At 35.8% G+C, this 19,746-nt stretch overlaps 5 protein-coding genes across 5 annotated transcripts; 3 read left to right on the forward strand and 2 right to left on the reverse strand.

The window, feature by feature from the left end:
• Positions 1 to 2,326: 2,326 nt before the first annotated feature.
• LOC108830369 (ERAD-associated E3 ubiquitin-protein ligase component HRD3A) lies at positions 2,327 to 5,647 on the reverse strand. Its single transcript, XM_018603978.2, has 5 exons — positions 4,981 to 5,647; positions 4,418 to 4,906; positions 3,874 to 4,098; positions 3,113 to 3,436; positions 2,327 to 2,894 (listed from the first exon to the last, which is right to left on the reverse strand). The coding sequence occupies exons 1-5, from the start codon at positions 5,494 to 5,496 to the stop codon at positions 2,511 to 2,513; spliced, it is 1,938 nt and encodes a 645-aa protein (XP_018459480.2). The 5' UTR covers positions 5,497 to 5,647; the 3' UTR covers positions 2,327 to 2,510.
• Positions 5,648 to 7,481: 1,834 nt separating this feature from the next.
• Positions 7,482 to 8,240, forward strand: LOC108841717 (non-specific lipid transfer protein GPI-anchored 8). Its single transcript, XM_018614473.2, has 3 exons — positions 7,482 to 7,803; positions 7,942 to 7,980; positions 8,093 to 8,240. The coding sequence occupies exons 1-3, from the start codon at positions 7,482 to 7,484 to the stop codon at positions 8,167 to 8,169; spliced, it is 438 nt and encodes a 145-aa protein (XP_018469975.2). The 3' UTR covers positions 8,170 to 8,240.
• Positions 8,241 to 8,897: 657 nt separating this feature from the next.
• LOC108822329 (nudix hydrolase 21, chloroplastic) lies at positions 8,898 to 9,922 on the forward strand. Its single transcript, XM_018595377.2, has 2 exons — positions 8,898 to 9,143; positions 9,269 to 9,922. The coding sequence occupies exons 1-2, from the start codon at positions 8,995 to 8,997 to the stop codon at positions 9,666 to 9,668; spliced, it is 549 nt and encodes a 182-aa protein (XP_018450879.1). The 5' UTR covers positions 8,898 to 8,994; the 3' UTR covers positions 9,669 to 9,922.
• Positions 9,923 to 11,913: 1,991 nt separating this feature from the next.
• LOC130506472 (60S ribosomal protein L6-2-like) lies at positions 11,914 to 13,219 on the reverse strand. The gene is made up of 5 exons (XM_057001129.1): positions 13,204 to 13,219; positions 12,908 to 13,077; positions 12,378 to 12,460; positions 12,080 to 12,188; positions 11,914 to 12,024 (listed from the first exon to the last, which is right to left on the reverse strand). Exons 1-5 carry the CDS (start codon positions 13,217 to 13,219, stop codon positions 11,914 to 11,916), a joined length of 489 nt encoding a protein of 162 aa, XP_056857109.1.
• Positions 13,220 to 15,312: 2,093 nt separating this feature from the next.
• On the forward strand, positions 15,313 to 16,540 carry LOC108839955 (mitogen-activated protein kinase kinase 9-like). The gene has a single exon (XM_018612743.2). The coding sequence runs from the start codon at positions 15,414 to 15,416 to the stop codon at positions 16,356 to 16,358; it is 945 nt and encodes a 314-aa protein (XP_018468245.1). The 5' UTR covers positions 15,313 to 15,413; the 3' UTR covers positions 16,359 to 16,540.
• Positions 16,541 to 19,746: the final 3,206 nt, after the last annotated feature.

Here is a 19,746-nt window from a genome sequence, read left to right on the forward strand (position 1 = left end):
CCACGTTCTCGGCATCAAAAGTTCATAACGAAAGCTTTAACCAAAAAAAAAAAAAAAGCTTTAACCATTGTTGTGTAGGCACATCATATATATCAGATTGACCTTCGGGTCCTTTAACACATCCGGTTAAGAGCAAGTCCATCAGTTAGAGACCATTAGAGGTTCTCCACCCTCAGGTGGATCTAACTCAATTGTTTTTTTTTTTTTTTTGAACTGATTTTGAGATCTAACTCAATTTTGTTAACCAAAATTCATTAGCTCAAACTGTAAAAAAGACTCCGGTCAGTACGTTAGAGGTTCACAGTTTGAGTGATCGATAGAACAACACTAATATTACATGACTAGGTGATTTTCCCGTACACATGCACGGATATAAATATTTATAAAGTAAATATACAATAATTGATTTTTATACTTTTAAATATTGATTTATAATTTTATGTGTAATTTATATTAATAATACTTTTTTTTTTTTTTTGATCAAACCATACTTGTATTTAAATCATAGAGGTTCAAACTCCATCAAAGGAGGATACAACAAAGCTACATCGAGCCAAACAAACCAAAGAGCTGGTAAAATAAAAGATAGGATGGCGACACCAATCATAAAAAAATACCATAAGAAATCGTATTACAACGGTTTCATAAGCTTCTTGAAAGATAGCATCTAGTGTAACCCATAGGACCACACATACTGCACCAGACGCAGAGGAGAGCACTCGATGGGAGGAAGATCCTTGCAATACCAACGACGCTTGTAAATCCAAATCACTCCATACAAGAGGACATATTGGAAAAAGGAGATGCTCCAAGCAGGAGACAAACGGATAACCTGTACCCGCCATAATCATATTCATCCAGCTAACTATAGCAATGAACTTCTCCTTCAACTGCCACCAAAAGGAGAAATACCAACACACAAGACCAAACGCTAGAATGAATACAGTAAGACTGCACACAGCAGTAAGAAGACTGCACACAGCAGTAAGCCTGCACACAGCAGTAAGAAAACTGCACACAGCAGTAAGAAGACTGCACACGACAGTAAGCCTGCACACAGCAGTAAGAGAACGCACCAAGGCGACATAAAGATCATCAAAGAGCACAATGGTAGAACCAACATAAATTAAGTCCGTAAGTACATCACCGGCTAAAGCTATGGTCCTCAATTCCAATGTCACACAGACAAATAGCTGGAAACCCATAAAAGTGAGGTTAGATAAGTCGGAGCCAGAGCTAATGGAAGACCCGTCCATGTGTCCACATGAAAACGACCTGCATACAGCACAGAACAACCGCCCATAGACGAAAGTACTACCACCGGTGGACACAAGAGGAACACCACCACCACTTATCTTAGAAACCATCCATGGAAGAGGAGGCTTTAGATCTAGGATTCGGGTAAGATCTTGGGGAGAGTGAACGGAGAAGGAGATGGGGCTTCGAGGAAGAGCGAGGAGAGAGGAAACGTCAGGAGGGTCTGGAGGTTCCGGTGGAACGATGGGAGAGGGAGCTTTAAGCGGAGTGGACTTACGCGGCGGCGGATCTGGAGGCGGCCTGAAACGCGACGGAGGAGCAGTCACCATCAAAGCCATGGAGGAGGAGAGTTGCTTCAAACGGAGGAGGAGGGATGAGCGGCGGAGCTGGAGCGGAGGAGAGCCATCCAAACGGCGTGCCTAGGGAAGCGGGCCTGAGAGGATATTTTCTAGGGCGCTTTTGCAGATGATCCAGTCTCCGCTGCGATTTATTATTTATTGTTGTTCGTCTGAATATCTATAACTGCTATTAATTATTTATTTTTAGAAGCTTATAAACACATATCACTAATTATAATAATTAAGATATTTTATAAATTCTAAATAATATTATGCCTTAGATTTACTCAATGATAAACTGAAAATTATTTTAAATAATCTTAAAAATGAGAATTCTGATTTGCTTTGGTATTTTAATTATGGTTATGTTAAGTTCCATAAACATAAAATTTTAAAGCAAATTACATTTTATGCTATTTAAAAATATTTTTAATGGATGATTTTTATTTTGTGAACTTTCCTTTTTTATAATGAAATCATATTATATATACACATATATTTTTGTTTTAATTTTGTTTTTAACTTTACTTATGTTATTTGAAAATATTTAAAAAAGGAAACTAAATAATAAATTCAATAATAATATATAAATGTAATATTTTTAATTCATTAAGGGTAGCACTGTAATAAACCATCCTGAGAGTTAACGTGAGCGCGACGCATAAAAAACTGACTTCTCAAATAATATTATAGAGATGTGATGTGGTATCGAACTTAAGGGATAATGAAGTTCAGCCCCAAATTATCAAAAAAATTATATATATCAGAATCAAATTTCATTCGGGTAAACAAAACATACCATAAACAAACAAAATTACAGAGAAATTACAAACCTACATTAAACACGTAGGAATCAAACTGTACAGTGTCACAACTCACAACTACGTAGATTAAGTACATATCAACATATCCGGATCAGTTGGGGAAAGCAGCAGACTCAACCAGAGGCTGTGCAACGTCAGCACCGATGGAATCCACGGTAACCTCTCTGCGCTGTGATCTCTTGTTAAAGAGATGTAGGACGGTTATAAGAGAGGCTAAAAGAAGAGTCACCATGATGGAAACATCAACATATTTCCTGCGAACCCACAACCTCACAAGAGCAAGCATGATTGGAAATTTGGATACTGGCTCGTTCTCGAGAGCTTGGTTGTAGTAACTTTTAGCAAGATTGAGATCAAAAGGAAGCCCTTGACCATATTCATGCATGTAACCAAGGTTGAACATGGCTTGTGCATTTAGTTGAGATTTTGCATACATGTATGCCTCTGCTGCACGCACAAAATCCCTCTCCTTACCCTGATAAACACACAAATAAAATACCAATACATTATACATCAGAAATGAGTCATCATCAGGGCATGACTCGAGATTTTCAGGACCAAAGACAACTTTTTATTTACAGAACCTATATCTATATATTAATTTTTTTAAAACTTGAAGATCCAAAGACCGATATTTCATTTGGATATGCTGAGAAACGGCTATGGTCAGCATTCAAAGTTTGTGGAACATACCCGGCCATAGTAATATGCATCTCCCACAAGCAAAGCAGCATAGTCGTTTCCTTGTTTGGAGGCTCGCCACCACAAAGCATGAGCACGTTCCTTCCTCTCTTTATCCGTGCAAAATCCAGAAACTCCCATGCACATGCTCCTTTTACCGTATTTATCGAGGATCCAGGCAGCATTACTTTGTGCAACTTCGTAACCAAGCTCTGACATTCTTGAGTACAATATAAAAGCCTTTCCCACATCACCCTTCATGTAAGCTTCAAGAGCCCATCTAGAGAGAGAACTCCATGGCCCTCTTTCCGATACTGACTTGTAAAGAGCAACAGCCTGGATACAAAATGCTAAGAAAGTTAATAAGCGATCTAAGTTAGTTCCTCTTAAAATAATACTGACATATTGCGGTCTCAAATTATTTATCATGTTCCAAAAAGATAGTAACCGTATGTATATATTAAAATAGCAGTGATATAGATTCAAAAGTAGTTCCACGATTTTTACCTTTAAAAAATTTATAAACTCTAAATTTGAAAAATATATTTTTTTTGTCACAAAAAATATAATTTCAAATTAAATTTTTTGGCTTTAGTTTATACATCTATTTTAATTTTTTGAAGAGTTGAAGTAATCTACACGCTAAAATTGGCCTTGATTTTTCATGGTTAGACCATCATAAATTTTTGTTGACTTTGACTTTTCACTTGAACCATATGGTTATGGATATGAAGTTCACTGCATTTAGCATTCATGGTAAGGAAATTAGTTACCAGTTTCAGCATGTTAGGATTCTTCTTGAGCTCGGCGCCAGCATGTAACATCTTGGCGATTTGATACATACCCTTTGGTAGGCCAGCATTTGAAGCAACAAGGAAGTATTTGGTTGCCTGCTTCACATCTCTTTTGACTCCGATGCCTTTAAGATACAACATTCCAAGGTAGTACATCCCACTTGGGTCTTCCCTATCAGAAACCTTCTCAAAACATTCTCTGGCCTGAAATTTAAAAGATATATCTATGGAATCTGATTAGGTCATTGTCATATGCTTAAATTATGTAGAGATGTCCAAGGAGCTAAAATGAAAGAAACACCCATTCCTTTGTTCAATGATTGCTTAAATATTTCTGACATCGAACTCTGCTATCTTTAAAACTAATCAAGACTATTTGTTCAGACAGTCAAGAATCCCAACTCCTTTTTTTAGGGTACAAGTTCATTATAGAAACTAAACTTCTATTATGAAACAGAGCTGTTGTCAAAAAAAAAAAAACAGAGTAAGCAGGGGAGTATGAAGCAACAAGGAACAAACTGACCTTAGTGTAGTTCTTATCTACTCCATATCCTTTGAGATACAAGTACCCTAGGCCAGTATATGCTGAATACAGACCTCCTTCTGCAGCCAGTGTGAGACATCTAAACGCCTTGGTGTAGTTTTTCTCAACACCGGTTCCTAGGGCATATATCTCACCAAGAATCTCCATTGACCTCAACTCTCTCTTTTCTGCTGCCTCTGAGAACCAGTACATTGCCTTGGCGTGATCATGTCTTATTCCTCTCAGAGAAAAATAATAAAACAATCCAGTTCTGTACATTGCTGAAGGATGCCCAATCTGTGCCTGGTACTCCAATATCTTGAAATCTTCACCGTCTTCACCACGGAATCTCCTTAGCACATCTTTGTCTTCCTCTGCTCCTCTATGAATTCTAAGTGGTACAACCATGGAGAAATCCTTAGAGATCAAAAAGCTACTGAGTGCTGTCCCCGCTACCTCAGCATATAACTTGGCAGCTTTATCATGCATCTGTCAAAAGGTCAAAGAACATTTAACAAGAATATTTATCTAATCTCTAGTGTATAGATGTTGACGTTGCTTACATCTAGTTGTACGTATCTGAATGCAAGGGCCATCTTGGACTGCATATTCCCTCCCTCAGCTGCTAACTGATGTTGCTGAAACGACTTTGTTCCATTAGCCTCCCGTGTCATCCCCATCCCATACACGAACCCCATCACCGACCGTGCTGGAGGATCTCCTGCCGATGCAGAAGCGTTCACCTCGTTAACCGCTTCTTCCATCAACATAAAGTTTCCTTCGCTAGCGGCCGAGACCATCTTCTTGAGGGCAGAGTAGTACGGAGTCAACGCAGGGTGGACGACTGAGTCGTCCAGCTGCTCCAATATTGGTCGCCAGGAACCAGGATCAAGATCCTGGTCGGATCTAGGTTCCGTTTGTCCGAATTTCTCGTAGTTAGAGTCTTCGTTTGTGCTGTTATTGTCGAAACCATTGTGGAAATCTTCATCAGAGAAGTTGAGGATGAAGTATTGCGCCTGGACGCGATGAATGTAAAGCAAGAAAGTGAATGCTATGATCTTGTGACTTGAGACACTCATTCTACTTCCTCTAGTTCTTTATAGGCTTGTAGCTTCTCACTTATTCTCAGTGATTCGATCGGTATGAGAAGAACAAAGAAGAGAAAAACTCAAGAAGTCAAAACGATGGAGAGGAACTAATCAAAGACTATTTGGAGTTTCATATTATTACTGAACAATAAGTCAGATATTCAACCTTTGACCGGGCTATGTATCCAAAGTTATTAATAATATAGAAACTTTACTATTTTATTAATTTACAAAAATATTAATTGGATTAGAAAATTAATTCCAAACAAGAAAAAATCTATTGATTTATTTTATCGATCCTTGACTTGTAAAGGTCATATATACTAAAGATCATAGATGTGAGACTTGTAACAATATACAACTAGATCATGACCCGCGCGCCTGCGCGGATTTGTCTTTTGATTCACATATTTTATATACATGTTGTATATTATTTAAGATTTATAATATAAAAAAGTTAGAATGATCCGTAACCAAAAAAAATCGACCCGGACAAAAAGAAATCAAATACCTACTTAGATCCAAATATTGAGAACTCGAAGAACTCATACCTGAAATGAACAGATTTATACCCGATCCAGTTAGCTAAATTTCAAACATAATATCTTTTGTTATATTTTTAATTCATTTTTTTGAGTTGGTGAGATTTACTATTTATTCGAAAGATTTTTGGCTAACTTAATGATATATATTCGTAGGTTTCTTTTTTTCTGAACAGGAAAAAAAATATTTGGGTCTTGATTAAATTTATCTTATATAACAAATTGCTGCTATAAATAATTTTTATAAAAACTAATTTGTAACAGTAATATCATTTTTGTTATAAATTAGTATATCATGGTTTATAGGTTCAAAGTATAGAGTTAGTAGTCTTCATAGTATTGCTAATATTGATAGATGCAAGTTAATGAATACAAATAATATATTGTATTATTAGTAATCTGTCGTATAGTATTATATGTTAGTAGATGTATTATTAATAATCTATCTTATAGTATAATATGCTAGTGGATGTATCTAGCTTATAGTTAAATATATGCAATATAAGAAAACATGCTTAGTGGATATAATAATAAGGTAAGAAGTGAAAAACTATGGTAATAGTTGATATTAATTATTTATAAAAAGGTATGTCTAATAATAAGTAGATTAATATAGCATTAATTACATAAGGTCCAACTTTAAAATCCACCTAGAAGAAATTATAATGTTTCTGTTTTAATAAGATAGATATATCATGGTTTATAGGTTCAAAGTATAGAGTTAGTAGTCTTCATAGTATTGCTAATATTGATAGATGCAAGTTAATGAATACAAATAATATATTGTATTATTAGTAATCTGTCGTATAGTATTATATGTTAGTAGATGTATTATTAATAATCTATCTTATAGTATAATATGCTAGTGGATGTATCTAGCTTATAGTTAAATATATGCAATATAAGAAAACATGCTTAGTGGATATAATAATAAGGTAAGAAGTGAAAAACTATGGTAATAGTTGATATTAATTATTTATAAAAAGGTATGTCTAATAATAAGTAGATTAATATAGCATTAATTACATAAGGTCCAACTTTAAAATCCACCTAGAAGAAATTATAATGTTTCTGTTTTAATAAGTTAGATTTATTGGTCAACAAGATAAATTACTTTACATTCATAAGAAAAAATAAATCGTTGTTACATGCATTAGGCCGGGTAATTAATATTCAGTCAAATTGCAAGAATCTGGATTAAGACGTTAATTAATAGTTTTGAAGGATTTAATCCTCTTTACGCATTCAATACTATTAGAACTAATCAGGTAACTATTCTCCTAAATTCAGAAACAAAATATACAGTTGACCCACCCAAGAAATCAACAAAATTTAATTCCCACGTATCCGTTCTATATAAAACAAAAAATATATATACTCGTTATACAAAATAATGTAAGAGCAAATACGTAAGCTGAATAACAAATAAAGAAAATGGATATTACAAGATCACTGACAGTCCTTGTAATTCTCTACTCCGTTCAAGCCACAGCACAAATGAAACAAACCCAGGAGGCAATGCGATGCGTAGAGAAACTAATACCATGCCATCCGTACATTAAGACGGGCTCTCCTCCGCCGCCGTGGTGTTGCAATCCGATGAAAGAGATCGTCGAGAAAGACACGACATGTCTATGTGGATTCCTAAACCATCCGGACATGCTCGCACTAATTAATATAACTCAAGATGACGCTCTAAATCTCATTAGTTCATGTGGAGCTAGCTATGACGAGTCACTTTGTAGCAATAACACTGGTGATTTCTCTTCGTCTAGCTCTAGTTTATTAAGTGTGACTATTGTATAGTGTAGATTAACTAACGCGTATCATGATATAATCGCAATGTGTTATGTAAACGACACCATGCTAATATGTTTTTATTTCCTCACTGAAGTTTCTTCGCCTGAAGCATCGACGGGAGCTACGACCACCGGTATGCACTTAATTACTTTCTCTGATATCAAGCTTAGATTTTGGATTTGCTATATTGAATTTACAATCAAGTCAATATTTATGTAACTGATGTGATATTCTAGATGAAACAGAGAGCTCTTCTGGGAGCACCACGAAAAATGCAGCCCTAGCTATCAGTCTCTTGGGATTTAGCCTCATTTGGCTTTGAGATGATTTTGATTCTTCTTGAAACCAGAAATGAAGTTTATATTTTCAGATATCTTTTACGTCTCAAATTACAATCACGTTTGTGGCTGCAACACATTAGTATTATGATTTGTCTCGTAAGATAGATTTTAATGATTAGAAATGTGCCTGATACAACCAACAAAAAAAAAATTTCATCACCTTGAAATAAAAAAAAAGTCAATGCTAAATAGTAAATACTTTGTACATACCGTGTCCGAAACACAACTTGGTCATATTCTGTAACCTTGCCCCACTTCCTTGAATTCTCCACGCGCATAAGCGCGTCTCCCCCAACAACCCCCACACCCTTTTCTTTTCCGCGTTCGTGGGGGGAATGTATCCGTTGACATCAAAGTTTGATCCAAGTAGTGAAAAATGATCTTTGATTCTAAAAGATGACGAGGTGGTGTTGATAAGTGAAAGTTGTTACGAACCTGGTTCTAATCTGAATTTCTTAAAATGTTGGAACAGCTGTCACGTTGAACTAATCTCAAAAAAATAAAATACAGATCATAACGTAAGACAAACTTAATCAACCGATAAAGTCAATTTCAATAACCGAAAACATAACCGGAATCTTAGTTCCTTAACCGAACTAATTTCAAATACAGGAGGAAGTTAGTTGACCAAAAAGTACATAATCAACTTTAATTTTACTTCAAAGCGCGTGGGATATTTTCCTTATAAAGACACTTCCCCAAACGGCCAAACCCAATCATCTTCGCAATCTTTATCTCTCAGACTATCTTCTCAATCAGAGAGAAGACGACCAAAAAAAAAAAAAGACAACCAAACAAACAAAACGATGACGGAGTTATGTGTTTCTTATTGTATCTCAAACTATTCAAACATTGCATCACAATTTCCTCCGACATATAACAACATCTCTTTGGTCTCTCGAACCGGAAGAGATCTGCAACGTTACAACACCAATGGGTATCGTCAAGTCGTCGGGTACGTACATCCAATTGAACTTATTCAACTCAAAATCCTAATTTAAAAAAAAAATTATTTCTTTTTTTTTTTTGGCAAAAGAATTTGATTTATTTTAAATGGAATCTGATTCTTGTTTCTTGCAGATGTATACCGTACCGATACAAGAACCACAGTGGTGGAGAGATCGAAGTGCTTTTGATAAGTGCACAGAAGAAAGGGAAAGGGATGTTATTACCTAAAGGAGGTTGGGAGATTGATGAATCAATTGAAGAAGCAGCTTTGAGAGAGACCATCGAGGAAGCTGGTGTTACGGGACATCTCGAGGAATCACTTGGGATGTGGCAGTACAAGAGCAAAAGAGACAGTATGATTCACGATGGTTACATGTTTCCTATGCTCGTTAGCGAGCAGTTTGAACAGTGGCCGGAGTCGGGGTTCAGACAACGGAAGTGGGTTTGTTTGTCTGAAGCGATCGAGTTGTGTCGGAATGGGTGGATGAGAGAAGCTTTGGAAGTGTTCATTAACCGGAAATGTCAACGATAATTATTCGTTAAATAAGTAGCAAAAGAAACGGTGATGAAGCAGAGAGTTTAATTAGAGATAGATGGGAGTTTTTGTAGAGCAGATCAAAGTTTAAGTCTTGTAATTTGATTCATTGATTTGTTAGATAGGTATTTAGTTTAGATAGACTCAATTCGTAATCCACTAATTATTTGAAATCTTTTGGCTTTCCTGGAATCAATCTGTAAATGTGTATATAAAATGAAATAATGAATAATCAAATCTTCGTTCGACTATGTTCGTTTACTAGTTGCTGCCATTTGTGACTGAGAGTACATATTGTTCATTGCTGTTCGTTTTCTTATTATTAGTTATATGGACTTATTTGCGATTTGTGACTGATGGCTCTGATCGTTGCGATCAATGGAAAGATAAACGAATAATGTTTGATCAGGAAAGTACGATATGACCTTGTTCAACTTCTATTTAACTAGGTGTCTGTTTAATGACCAAGTACGATGATCAGGAAAGAAAATCTAAAATGTAATTCATGTTCTTGATTGTCCCCCGTGTAGTTAACTTGGTGATGGATAAAGTAGCTAATAGACCAAGAGGTTTTGCTTTCTTGCGGTATGAAACAGAGGAGGATTTAATGAAGCTATTGAAAGGTTGCACGGAAAGGTAACACATCACTCGCACGCTTGTCCATTGAGAACAAGAAAGGGACCGTTGCAAATAAAAATTTGCCATCTCTTATAACTCTGATTGATTTGTGTACAGTTTTTAGATGGAAGGGTTATTTTCGTGGAGGAAGCTAAACCAAGGTCAGATATTCAAAGAGCAAACCCATCACCAACAACTTAATTATGGAATCACTGAAGACTCATAAATGAAAGATTGGAGTCGATGTTCTGCAGGACTGTGAGCCTGGGGACCGAATGAGCTCGTATGTGGTAGCTTTTCTCCATACTTGTACCAAGATTCAAGAGAAATAGTCTTTAAGTAAAACTATTTTTTACAACTAAAGTCTGGTAAAAATGCATTTTATCTTTCAAAACAAATGTAATCAGTTTCTTTTATTTAGGTTTGATATTAGTTAGAAACAATAGTTTATGATACAAACAAACTTCAAATCGAAAATCGTATAATCGAACACTGATAATGGGGCTGCAGAAGGCGGAATGTTTTAGAGTTGTTACTTTTCAGAATTTTAAAGATTCTCAATTATATATCAGGCAACCATTTTATCCGTTAAATTTGATTCGATTCGTTATTCATTGTTATTCGAACCGAAAATTCCGAATATTCGTAAGCTTTCGAAGTAAAGCAAATATTAAAATTCAATATCCGTTAAAATCGAAGTAAATCACAAATATTAAAATTTTGGGAAGTGAATATCCGATCCGATCCGTCAATATATAAATACATATATATTTTGATTATATTTAAAGTCTTAAATGTATAAAATTATATAATTATTATTCTAACATATGATTTGACAGTTTCTATTTATATTTTTACTTATATAAAAGTATTACATAAAAGGAAAAGAGAACATTTATGACAATTATAAACTTTTTATTAAGTTTTGTGTTATTATAACTAGAAAACAGTCCCGTGCGTAAACGCCCGTGCGTAAACGCCCGTGCGTAAACGCCCGTGCGTAAACGCCCGGGAGTAGTTAACTTTTACTTTTTACTTTTTTATTTTTTGTTTCATATTTAATTTTTGCTTTTCATTACCATCGTGTTTTACACAGCTTTATAATTCTAATGGTAAAAGGACAAAGGCAAATTGGCGTAAGAGACAGTAGAACTCACTCACGACGTTCCAAATCTATTAGTATATTTCTTTCAGGTCATAAATTGTCTAAATTAATTCCGAGCTACGCATCAAAAAAATCATAATGGTAAAGTTCGGGTTGTTAGCCCAATTAGTCTGATGCCTCTGTTGATGTGTGTCCACATCAGTATCAATCACATTACAACAAAATATTTGTGGAAAAAACTATTTCATTTATTTGTGCTCTCATCCCAGTTTACTTGAAGATTCACTGAGAATTGAAAAATATTGCTTCAAAGTTCAAATTAAATAAGATAAGACTGTTTATACCAAATGTCATATATAGAATGTACAAGTCAAAAATATATCTAGTAGGTGGACAAGAACCAAAAAGGAGTAACACATGAGTGCACATATACTCTAAAATGCTCATGAAAGGTTATTAAAATCTTGAAAACAAGCTTATGGGGCTCCATTCCTTGTGCAATGAAAACTTTGTACCAAATCAAGTATTCAACTTTGAAACTGCCTCAATTGCTTTGATCAAAGCTCCGTCCACAACCTTCTGGTCGTCTTTTTCCCTTGTGTAAACACTTTCTGAGAATGAAGAGAGGAGCTGTATTATGTTTTTCATCAGAAAAGTTGATATATTTCCCAACGAAGATTGTTACCTTTCTCTCTGCCTCAAAGACTGATAGACCTTGGAGTGTATACGTAAGGACACGAGAGGAAGGCAACACGTAGATGAAGAGGACAGAAGTGAAGAAGTACAAGGGAGAGCTTGAGATTGAAGCGTAACAGAAAACAATAAACTTGAGTAATATAAATAGCAGACTTATTTGTATTTTGCTTTTGGGTTTTTATGGAGTTTGTTTTGGATATTTAAGCAATTTGCTTAGGATTTGTGCTCAGTATTGTACTGTTTACAATCTGAGAGTAATAAAAGGAAAGTATTATTCAGATAAATACGTCCAGGGCTCCATCAGAGTCTCCTCTCTTGCCTTGAACCTACCAGCAAGGATGATCAGCACTGTCCCAGGGTGATGCTGGACCTGCGATACAATCATATTCACAAGAACAAGCCTACTCAGACTACAGCGTATAAATATTCAATATCTTGATTCTCTGTGGAACCAGCCTAATAACATGTAACCGAAGTTGAGAACATGCAAGAGATTAAAAAATGACAACATGTTAAATAAGGAGTAGATAATTAATTTGAAGCAGTATTAACCGCCTTCTCCTGAGCATACATTTACCATCTATGCAATCTATTCACTGACATCTAGAAACATCGCATCTCTACGTTCATAAGCTTTATAAACGTAATTTAGAAAGAAAAACAGATGTTATTAGAGAAAGACATGCATTGACGTCTGCCCCCTGTAGCTTCCGACCCTAGAAACAGCGAAGCTTTAACAGACGAAGCTTCCAAGTTGCGTAGTTGAGGCTCAACATCGGATGACATGATCTATCCTCCGTATCTTATTTTCTCTGACTTTGAGATTTTCAATTCCTTCCATGGCAGCGTTGTCACCACCACAACTTTCTTCTTCTTCTTGCTCTTCTCTCTGATCAACTTTATGACGTTGGTTTCTCCTCTCCGTGAACGGTGACAGCGGTGGTGGTTTAGACTCGTGGCGAGATCTATTAGAAATAAACTGTAGGTCTGTAGCATCGAATTGGCCGGTTAGGGCAGATTATGATTATGATCCAAAGCTTTTCCTTGGAACTTGGATTAAGAAGCGTTCTTAGAACACAACGACTCAAATCAGTAATCAGTTTAAAAAGGTACCAAAAGAGGTCGCCATAAAGGGTGCATCAATTAGAGAAGGGGTGCGTCGATTATAGAAGAGGTGCGTCGATTTGTTGAAACAGTTAGATGACGTAAGATTTGTGATTATAAAAAAATCTTGTCCGTCGGATTAGAAGCAGTGATAAACTCAAACGTATGATCAAACTTTTTTTTTCCTATAAAAAAATGCTGATGTCATAAGAGAACAAAATTAGGTTTGCTATTATATATAGATTGTTAACTAAGTTTAAAAATTTACAAAATATATAGATTCACTATATCTTTTAATTTTATCTTTTATATCATGCAAAAAGATATTTTACAAAACAAACTTGTATCGGATTTTTAAGATTATTTGTATTAATCAAAACAAATGAGATATCCGTAAGTATTCGCAAATATCCGTTTATATCTATTTATTTTCCGGATATCCGTTTTTCCGAATATTCGTATTCTTTCGAAACAAAGCAAATCGGAAAATTAAATATCCGTAACATTCAAAGCAAGTCACAAATACCTTAAAACCTCCGGATATCCGATCCGCGCCCAGACCTACGTGTTCACATGGGTGGTATTGATATCTAATTAATACTTATAAGAAATAATAAAATACATCAAATCTACAATTAAATACAATAAGCATGTGCATAATAAATAAGACGCCAAGAGTTTAAAAATTCTATAGCATGTTTTTGTTGATTCTTTTTTTTTTGTCATCTTTTGGATTAATTTAAAAACATGAAAGGTTTTTGTTGATTCTGTTCAGTGACTTTTTCTGTCCTATTTTATTTCTCATTTATTGTCATTTTATATCAAAAATGTTCAACATGTTTATATGAGTGAATTAGTATTAATTATAATGTCTGGTGGGGAATATATTTTATTTTCATGTTTTAATTAGGATCATTTCGACAATTGTTTATAACTAAATTGTCTAACAAAACATAACCACCTACATACTATCAAAAATCTATAAGCATGTGCAATGTGCACAATTATACACACATGACATGACACATGCAAAAGCCTAACTACATAAATAAAGCCTATGGTCTTATGTGTCCACAAATTAAGGACACTATCCGAACTTTCTATATGTGAATGCGACGGCCTAAGAAAATAAACAGATGGATGTTACAAGGTTTTCCACGTTGGCGTGAGAAAAATGTTAATGCTCTTTGGTCGCTCTCAGAGCCTCCTCAGTTCATCGAATCTTCACACCACCAACACCAAAAATAAATTAATTTCCCATTTGTTCTTGACAGCAGTGGCGGTTCCAGCCTGAATTTTTACTGGGTTCAAGAAATTATCGAATAGGTTAATATAGGTATCTATCTTAGGGTTTGTGGGTTCAATAGCCAAGATTTACCAATATATTAGTAATTTTTCTCCTTTTTAGGCTATAATTTAGATTATTTTGAGATTTTTGTGGGTTCACATGACACCATATACAGCTGAGTGGGTTCGCCACTGCTTGACAGTCAAGTAAGTTAATGATTTATTAGTATTAGTGGGCATGAAAAAAAATCTTACATCATTTTATTTGTGCTGACTGCTGAGTGTTTTGTTACCGTTGTTTATCTACTAATACTATAGTATAGTATTACTTTAAAAGTGATTACTACGAGGGCTATAGGATTAGTCGTTTTCCATGATATATAGTTTGGACAAATTACAGTCTGATGCATTTAACCACGTGGGTAATCAAACACTCACACAAGTTGCATTTTAACGAAAAAAATAAGATGAGACTGCCATTGTAAGATAAGTTTTTTTTTTTGAAGATAAGTTCAAACTATTCTTTCCATTTTATATATTTGATATTTTAGAGATTTTTGTTTTAAGTTAGATGATATATTCAAAAAAATAATGTAAAATTTATCAAATTTATAATATAATATAGATGATTATATATATTTGGTAGATTGTTTTATTATTGGTTGTGGTTAGTAAATAACTAATGATATTTTAGTCTTAAAAAAGATTAAATATTATAAAATTTGTATCAACAATTTCAAACGTTAAATACTAAAAAGAGTAGAGAGTAAAAAATTAAAATATGGATAATATAATTAGGTCATCTTCACCTTCCTAGTGGTCTCTCTTCACACTCAAAACAACTCTCAAAAAATCATATAAAACCTGAAGCTTCTCTCTATCTTCTTCTTCCATCACATTCACTCTTCTTCTATCTTTCTCTCTCTCTTTCTATGGCTCTTGTAAGAGAACGTCGTCAGCTCAACCTCCGTCTCCCTCTCCCTCCAATCTCCGACCGCCGCTTCTCTCTCCCCTCCGTCACCACCGCCGCCACCTCTACTGTCATCTCTAACTCCATCTCCGCCTCTGATCTCGAGAAACTCAACGTCCTCGGATGCGGAAACAGCGGAACCGTTTACAAAGTCCGCCACAAGAACACTCTCTACGCTCTGAAAACAGTCAACGGCGACACGGACCCGATCCTAACGAGACAGCTGATGCGCGAGATGGAGATACTCCGCCGCACGGACTCTCCCTACGTCGTCAAGTGCCACGGAATCTTCGAGAAGCAGCCTCTCGTCGTCGACGTCGGAGGAGAAGTGTCGATTCTGATGGAGTACATGGACGGCGGGACTCTAGAGTCTCTCCGCGGCGCCGTGACGGAGAAACGCCTCGCCGGGTTCGCTGGACAGATCTTGAGAGGTCTGAGTTACTTGCACGGTCTAAAGATCGTGCATAGAGACATTAAGCCTGCGAATCTGCTGCTTAACTCCAAGGACGAGGTCAAGATCGCTGACTTTGGAGTTAGTAAGATCCTTGTCCGGTCGTTGGATTCTTGCAACTCTTATGTCGGGACGTGTGCTTATATGAGTCCCGAGAGGTTTGACTCGGAGTCTGGAGGAGGAGGGAGCTCTGATGTGTACGCTGGAGATATTTGGAGTTTTGGTTTGATGATGTTGGAGCTTCTTGTTGGTCACTTTCCGTTGTTACCGCCGGGACAGAGACCGGACTGGGCCACGCTGATGTGTGCGGTGTGTTTTGGAGAACCGCCGCGAGCGCCGGAAGGGTGCTCGGAAGAGTTTCGGAGCTTTGTTGAGTGTTGTTTACGTAAAGATTCGAGTAAGAGGTGGACGGCGTCGCAGCTTCTTGGCCACCCTTTTCTCCGAGAAGATGTTTGATTTTTTTAAGTTCTTTTGTAAAATTAAAATCGGATCAATTTTTTTTTTTTGTAGTTTCAATTATTTTCTTGAGACGTAATTTTTGTACATACATACTCCGATTTTAGGGGTTGCTTTGTAAGAACCCTAACGTTGGCCTAGTAACATCTACCGTCAATTTAAAAAAAAAGAAAAACTATTTCTTCAATCTTTTTCAGTTTCATTTCATTGCATTTTGATCATCTGCTGGTATTTACATATTTTTAAGTTATATTGTGTCATATGCTCGTCGTATAAAATATGATATCTAATGAATCATACAACTGAAGAGGTGTTTAACCACAAAGCAAATAAGCTAGTAAATATTTTATTTGTGAAAACAATCAGACATCGTATAGTATTGTTTATTGCAAAATGGTGTGTATCTTGGCGAATCGTTTGATATATCAAGTTCTTTAATTTATAGTTTGTTTTGTTGGCCCATCAAATCTGCATATTATTACAATAATCATAAACCAACAAATGCAATGAAAGCACGTTAGATAAACAAGAAAGATAAAGGGGGCAGGTCGAAGTTTAAATCTAGTTGCCACTTATGCAAGGAAAAAAATTATTATCGGGTTATCAACTTGCTTGGAGAGCAAATCTATCTTTGGATGTTCGTGGAAGATTCGGAGGATTTATTATAGCTTAGTGGAAGAGTTGATGATAATAACAACTCTACTACTTTTTGTTTTGTTTTGTTTTTTTTCTTGGTTATAAAATCACTCATAAATCAAAATAAATATGAAATGGAAACGCTTACGTATTGGCGTATGTAAGGATTGATGATTCATGCTCCCGTAGGTGTCACTCTCGAGTGTGATGATAACAGGACTTTTCAGGTCCCTATCAAATGAAGTAGTATGTGAGATGTCGAACCAATCCTATGTGATTTCAATGCACTGAGAATACAAATATATGCTTAATCTAAGTGCAAACAGGTTTTGAATGATGATGTGAACTAGAACTATGCTAAAATGCAATAAAGGAACAAGCTTTCAATCAATCTAGGACAATAGGATTCATGGGGCTAGGCATTTGACTTTAAGTGATTAAGATCCAAGCTAAGGGTGGCAAACTTTCAATCAAATAACTTCCTTAAGTCTAGAACACTGAAATAAGCAAACTCTATGGTCAAGAAGAATGCTCATTTGCTTTAATCAACTAGACATCAAAGGTCTTTGAACCTAAAAGATCTAAGCAATCATTGGGGATGAGTCTATTAACTATCTAAACTCCCTTAACACAATGGTCTTTGTGTAAGGTAAGTTTAGAGCAAGCTCTACTTGGTTCAGACATTTCATCAAACACCTTGTGGGTGGGAAATGTCTAGAGCTCTAGAATAAAGAGGCCAACTTTAATCTAGCAGTAAGAGAAGTAGACAAGCAAGGAAACAAGAGATCTAACACTAAACACCCTTAGATCTTCACTTAATCACCCTAATCACCCTAGCCCATGAATCCAAAAGGTAACTACTCACTAATAGACATGAATAACCCAAAACCCATGGATGATTGAAGGTTAATCATGCTTAGTGGTCAAGATTGATCAATAATCACAAGAGATAAAGATGAAAAGAAGCTCAAGATTAAGTCTTTCACCAAAATAGCTAATGTGATTACAATGAAAACAAGATATCCCTCAAAATTAGGTCTAAAGGGTATTTATAGAAGTCTAAAAACGAGTTGGGTCAACCCAACAAACCTGGGTCAGCCCAATAAAAAAACAGTCTTTTTCGCCCGTAGCGACCTTGCATCCCGCTACAGTGGTCGCTACGTACGCTCGGGAGCCCTCCTAGCGACATGCTCTGGTCGCTATGGCTCTGGTCGCTACAGGGTTGATATGCCTCCAGTAGATTGATCATAACTCCTTCAATACAGATCCAAATGACTTTAAACCACCTCCATTAGAAAGCTAACTCAATTTACTTTGTCTTCCCAAAATTTGAGCTTCAAAAGATATCTTTAAGGCTTTCATCCATGTTCATCTTTCACCCATTTGACTCAAAACCCCTCAAATATCTCCAAAGTCACCAACAAGCATCTCCAATATCTGATAGAGACAAATGTAATGCAATGCAACCTAAATGCACTCTAAATGCATGCAAAGGAACAATATAAGGACTAGAATGAAGCTTAAAAACATGTAAATACACAAGATATCAACTCCCCCACACTAGTCATTTACTTGTCCACAAGTAAACTTTCAAAAAACTAATGTAGAGAGGTTTGAAGGTGGGAGCACATAAGCAAAAGAAACACTTAGAGCACTCAACTTGACATCCTAAAGAAACATAGAAAATAGCATGAGCAAACTCTCTTATTATACTCTAGCTTCTCTAGGCCTATCAATACTCTTATACCTTTACACAAGATGCAATACTCATCAACCAACAAGTCTTCTTAACCAGCCCTCACATTGATTCACACACACACACACAAGGTGAATTCTCACAAATGGGCACATGATCTCAATCATTTGGCTAGGTAAACAAATGGTTTAAAGTGAAAGAAGAGAAGGGTTCAAATGCATCATTTAAAAGTAGTTATCACTCAAGAACAAGGAGCTTAATCATTATGCAAAATTTATCTAAGATTAGAAGCAACTCATGCATACATGGATCTATTCTCATCATTCTACCCTTTTCCTAAGTGATTACGAGTTCTATCCCCATTCACTTCATTCCATAACCCAAATGGCAACTCATTTTCATGTCTACCCCAATGAACAAATTTCTCTTTTTCTTTTCTTTTTTTCTTAGCCAACTAGGGACAAACTTTACTTAATACTTAGCTCTTACTTCTCTTTTCCCTTCCCCACTATCTTATTGATTCTTCTTATCATTTTTTTTCTTTTTGTTTTCTTTTTCTTTTTTTTTTCTTTTTTTTTTTAATTTAGGGGGAAGGAGTCAAATAGCACAATCTAGAGCTTTTTTTTCTTTTCATTATAAAGTCCCTAAGGCTTTTCTTTTCAATCTACACTCTTTTGCTCATCTTTCTCAACTTTCTCACTACCCAAACCCAAGATACAAACTCATAAAGGACATAAACCCAACCATCATCCTAGAAGCTAGCTCAAATAATGATCATATGCTAGCAAGAGATGAGAACATCCATGTCGCCTCTAATACTCTCAAGATTTTGCACATGACAAGCTATCAGAAAAGGCATCACTCATGCAAATCAATGTTGGCTTCAAAGAAAGGCAAGGGCTCAAGGGTGAGGGAGTTCCATTTGGGTTAACAAAGAGTGGCACAATGGAAAAAGATAACCCAAATGTGTATGAGAACCATGATCAAGTATGCAAACGCCCATAAGCGAGAGAAATTAAGTTCATTTAAGCCTAAGTTCAGTTTGGAGCTGGTTTT

The sequence above is a fragment of the Raphanus sativus genome, chromosome 2 (assembly GCF_000801105.2).
Source record: "Raphanus sativus cultivar WK10039 chromosome 2, ASM80110v3, whole genome shotgun sequence".
Taxonomy (NCBI): Eukaryota; Viridiplantae; Streptophyta; class Magnoliopsida; order Brassicales; family Brassicaceae; genus Raphanus; species Raphanus sativus.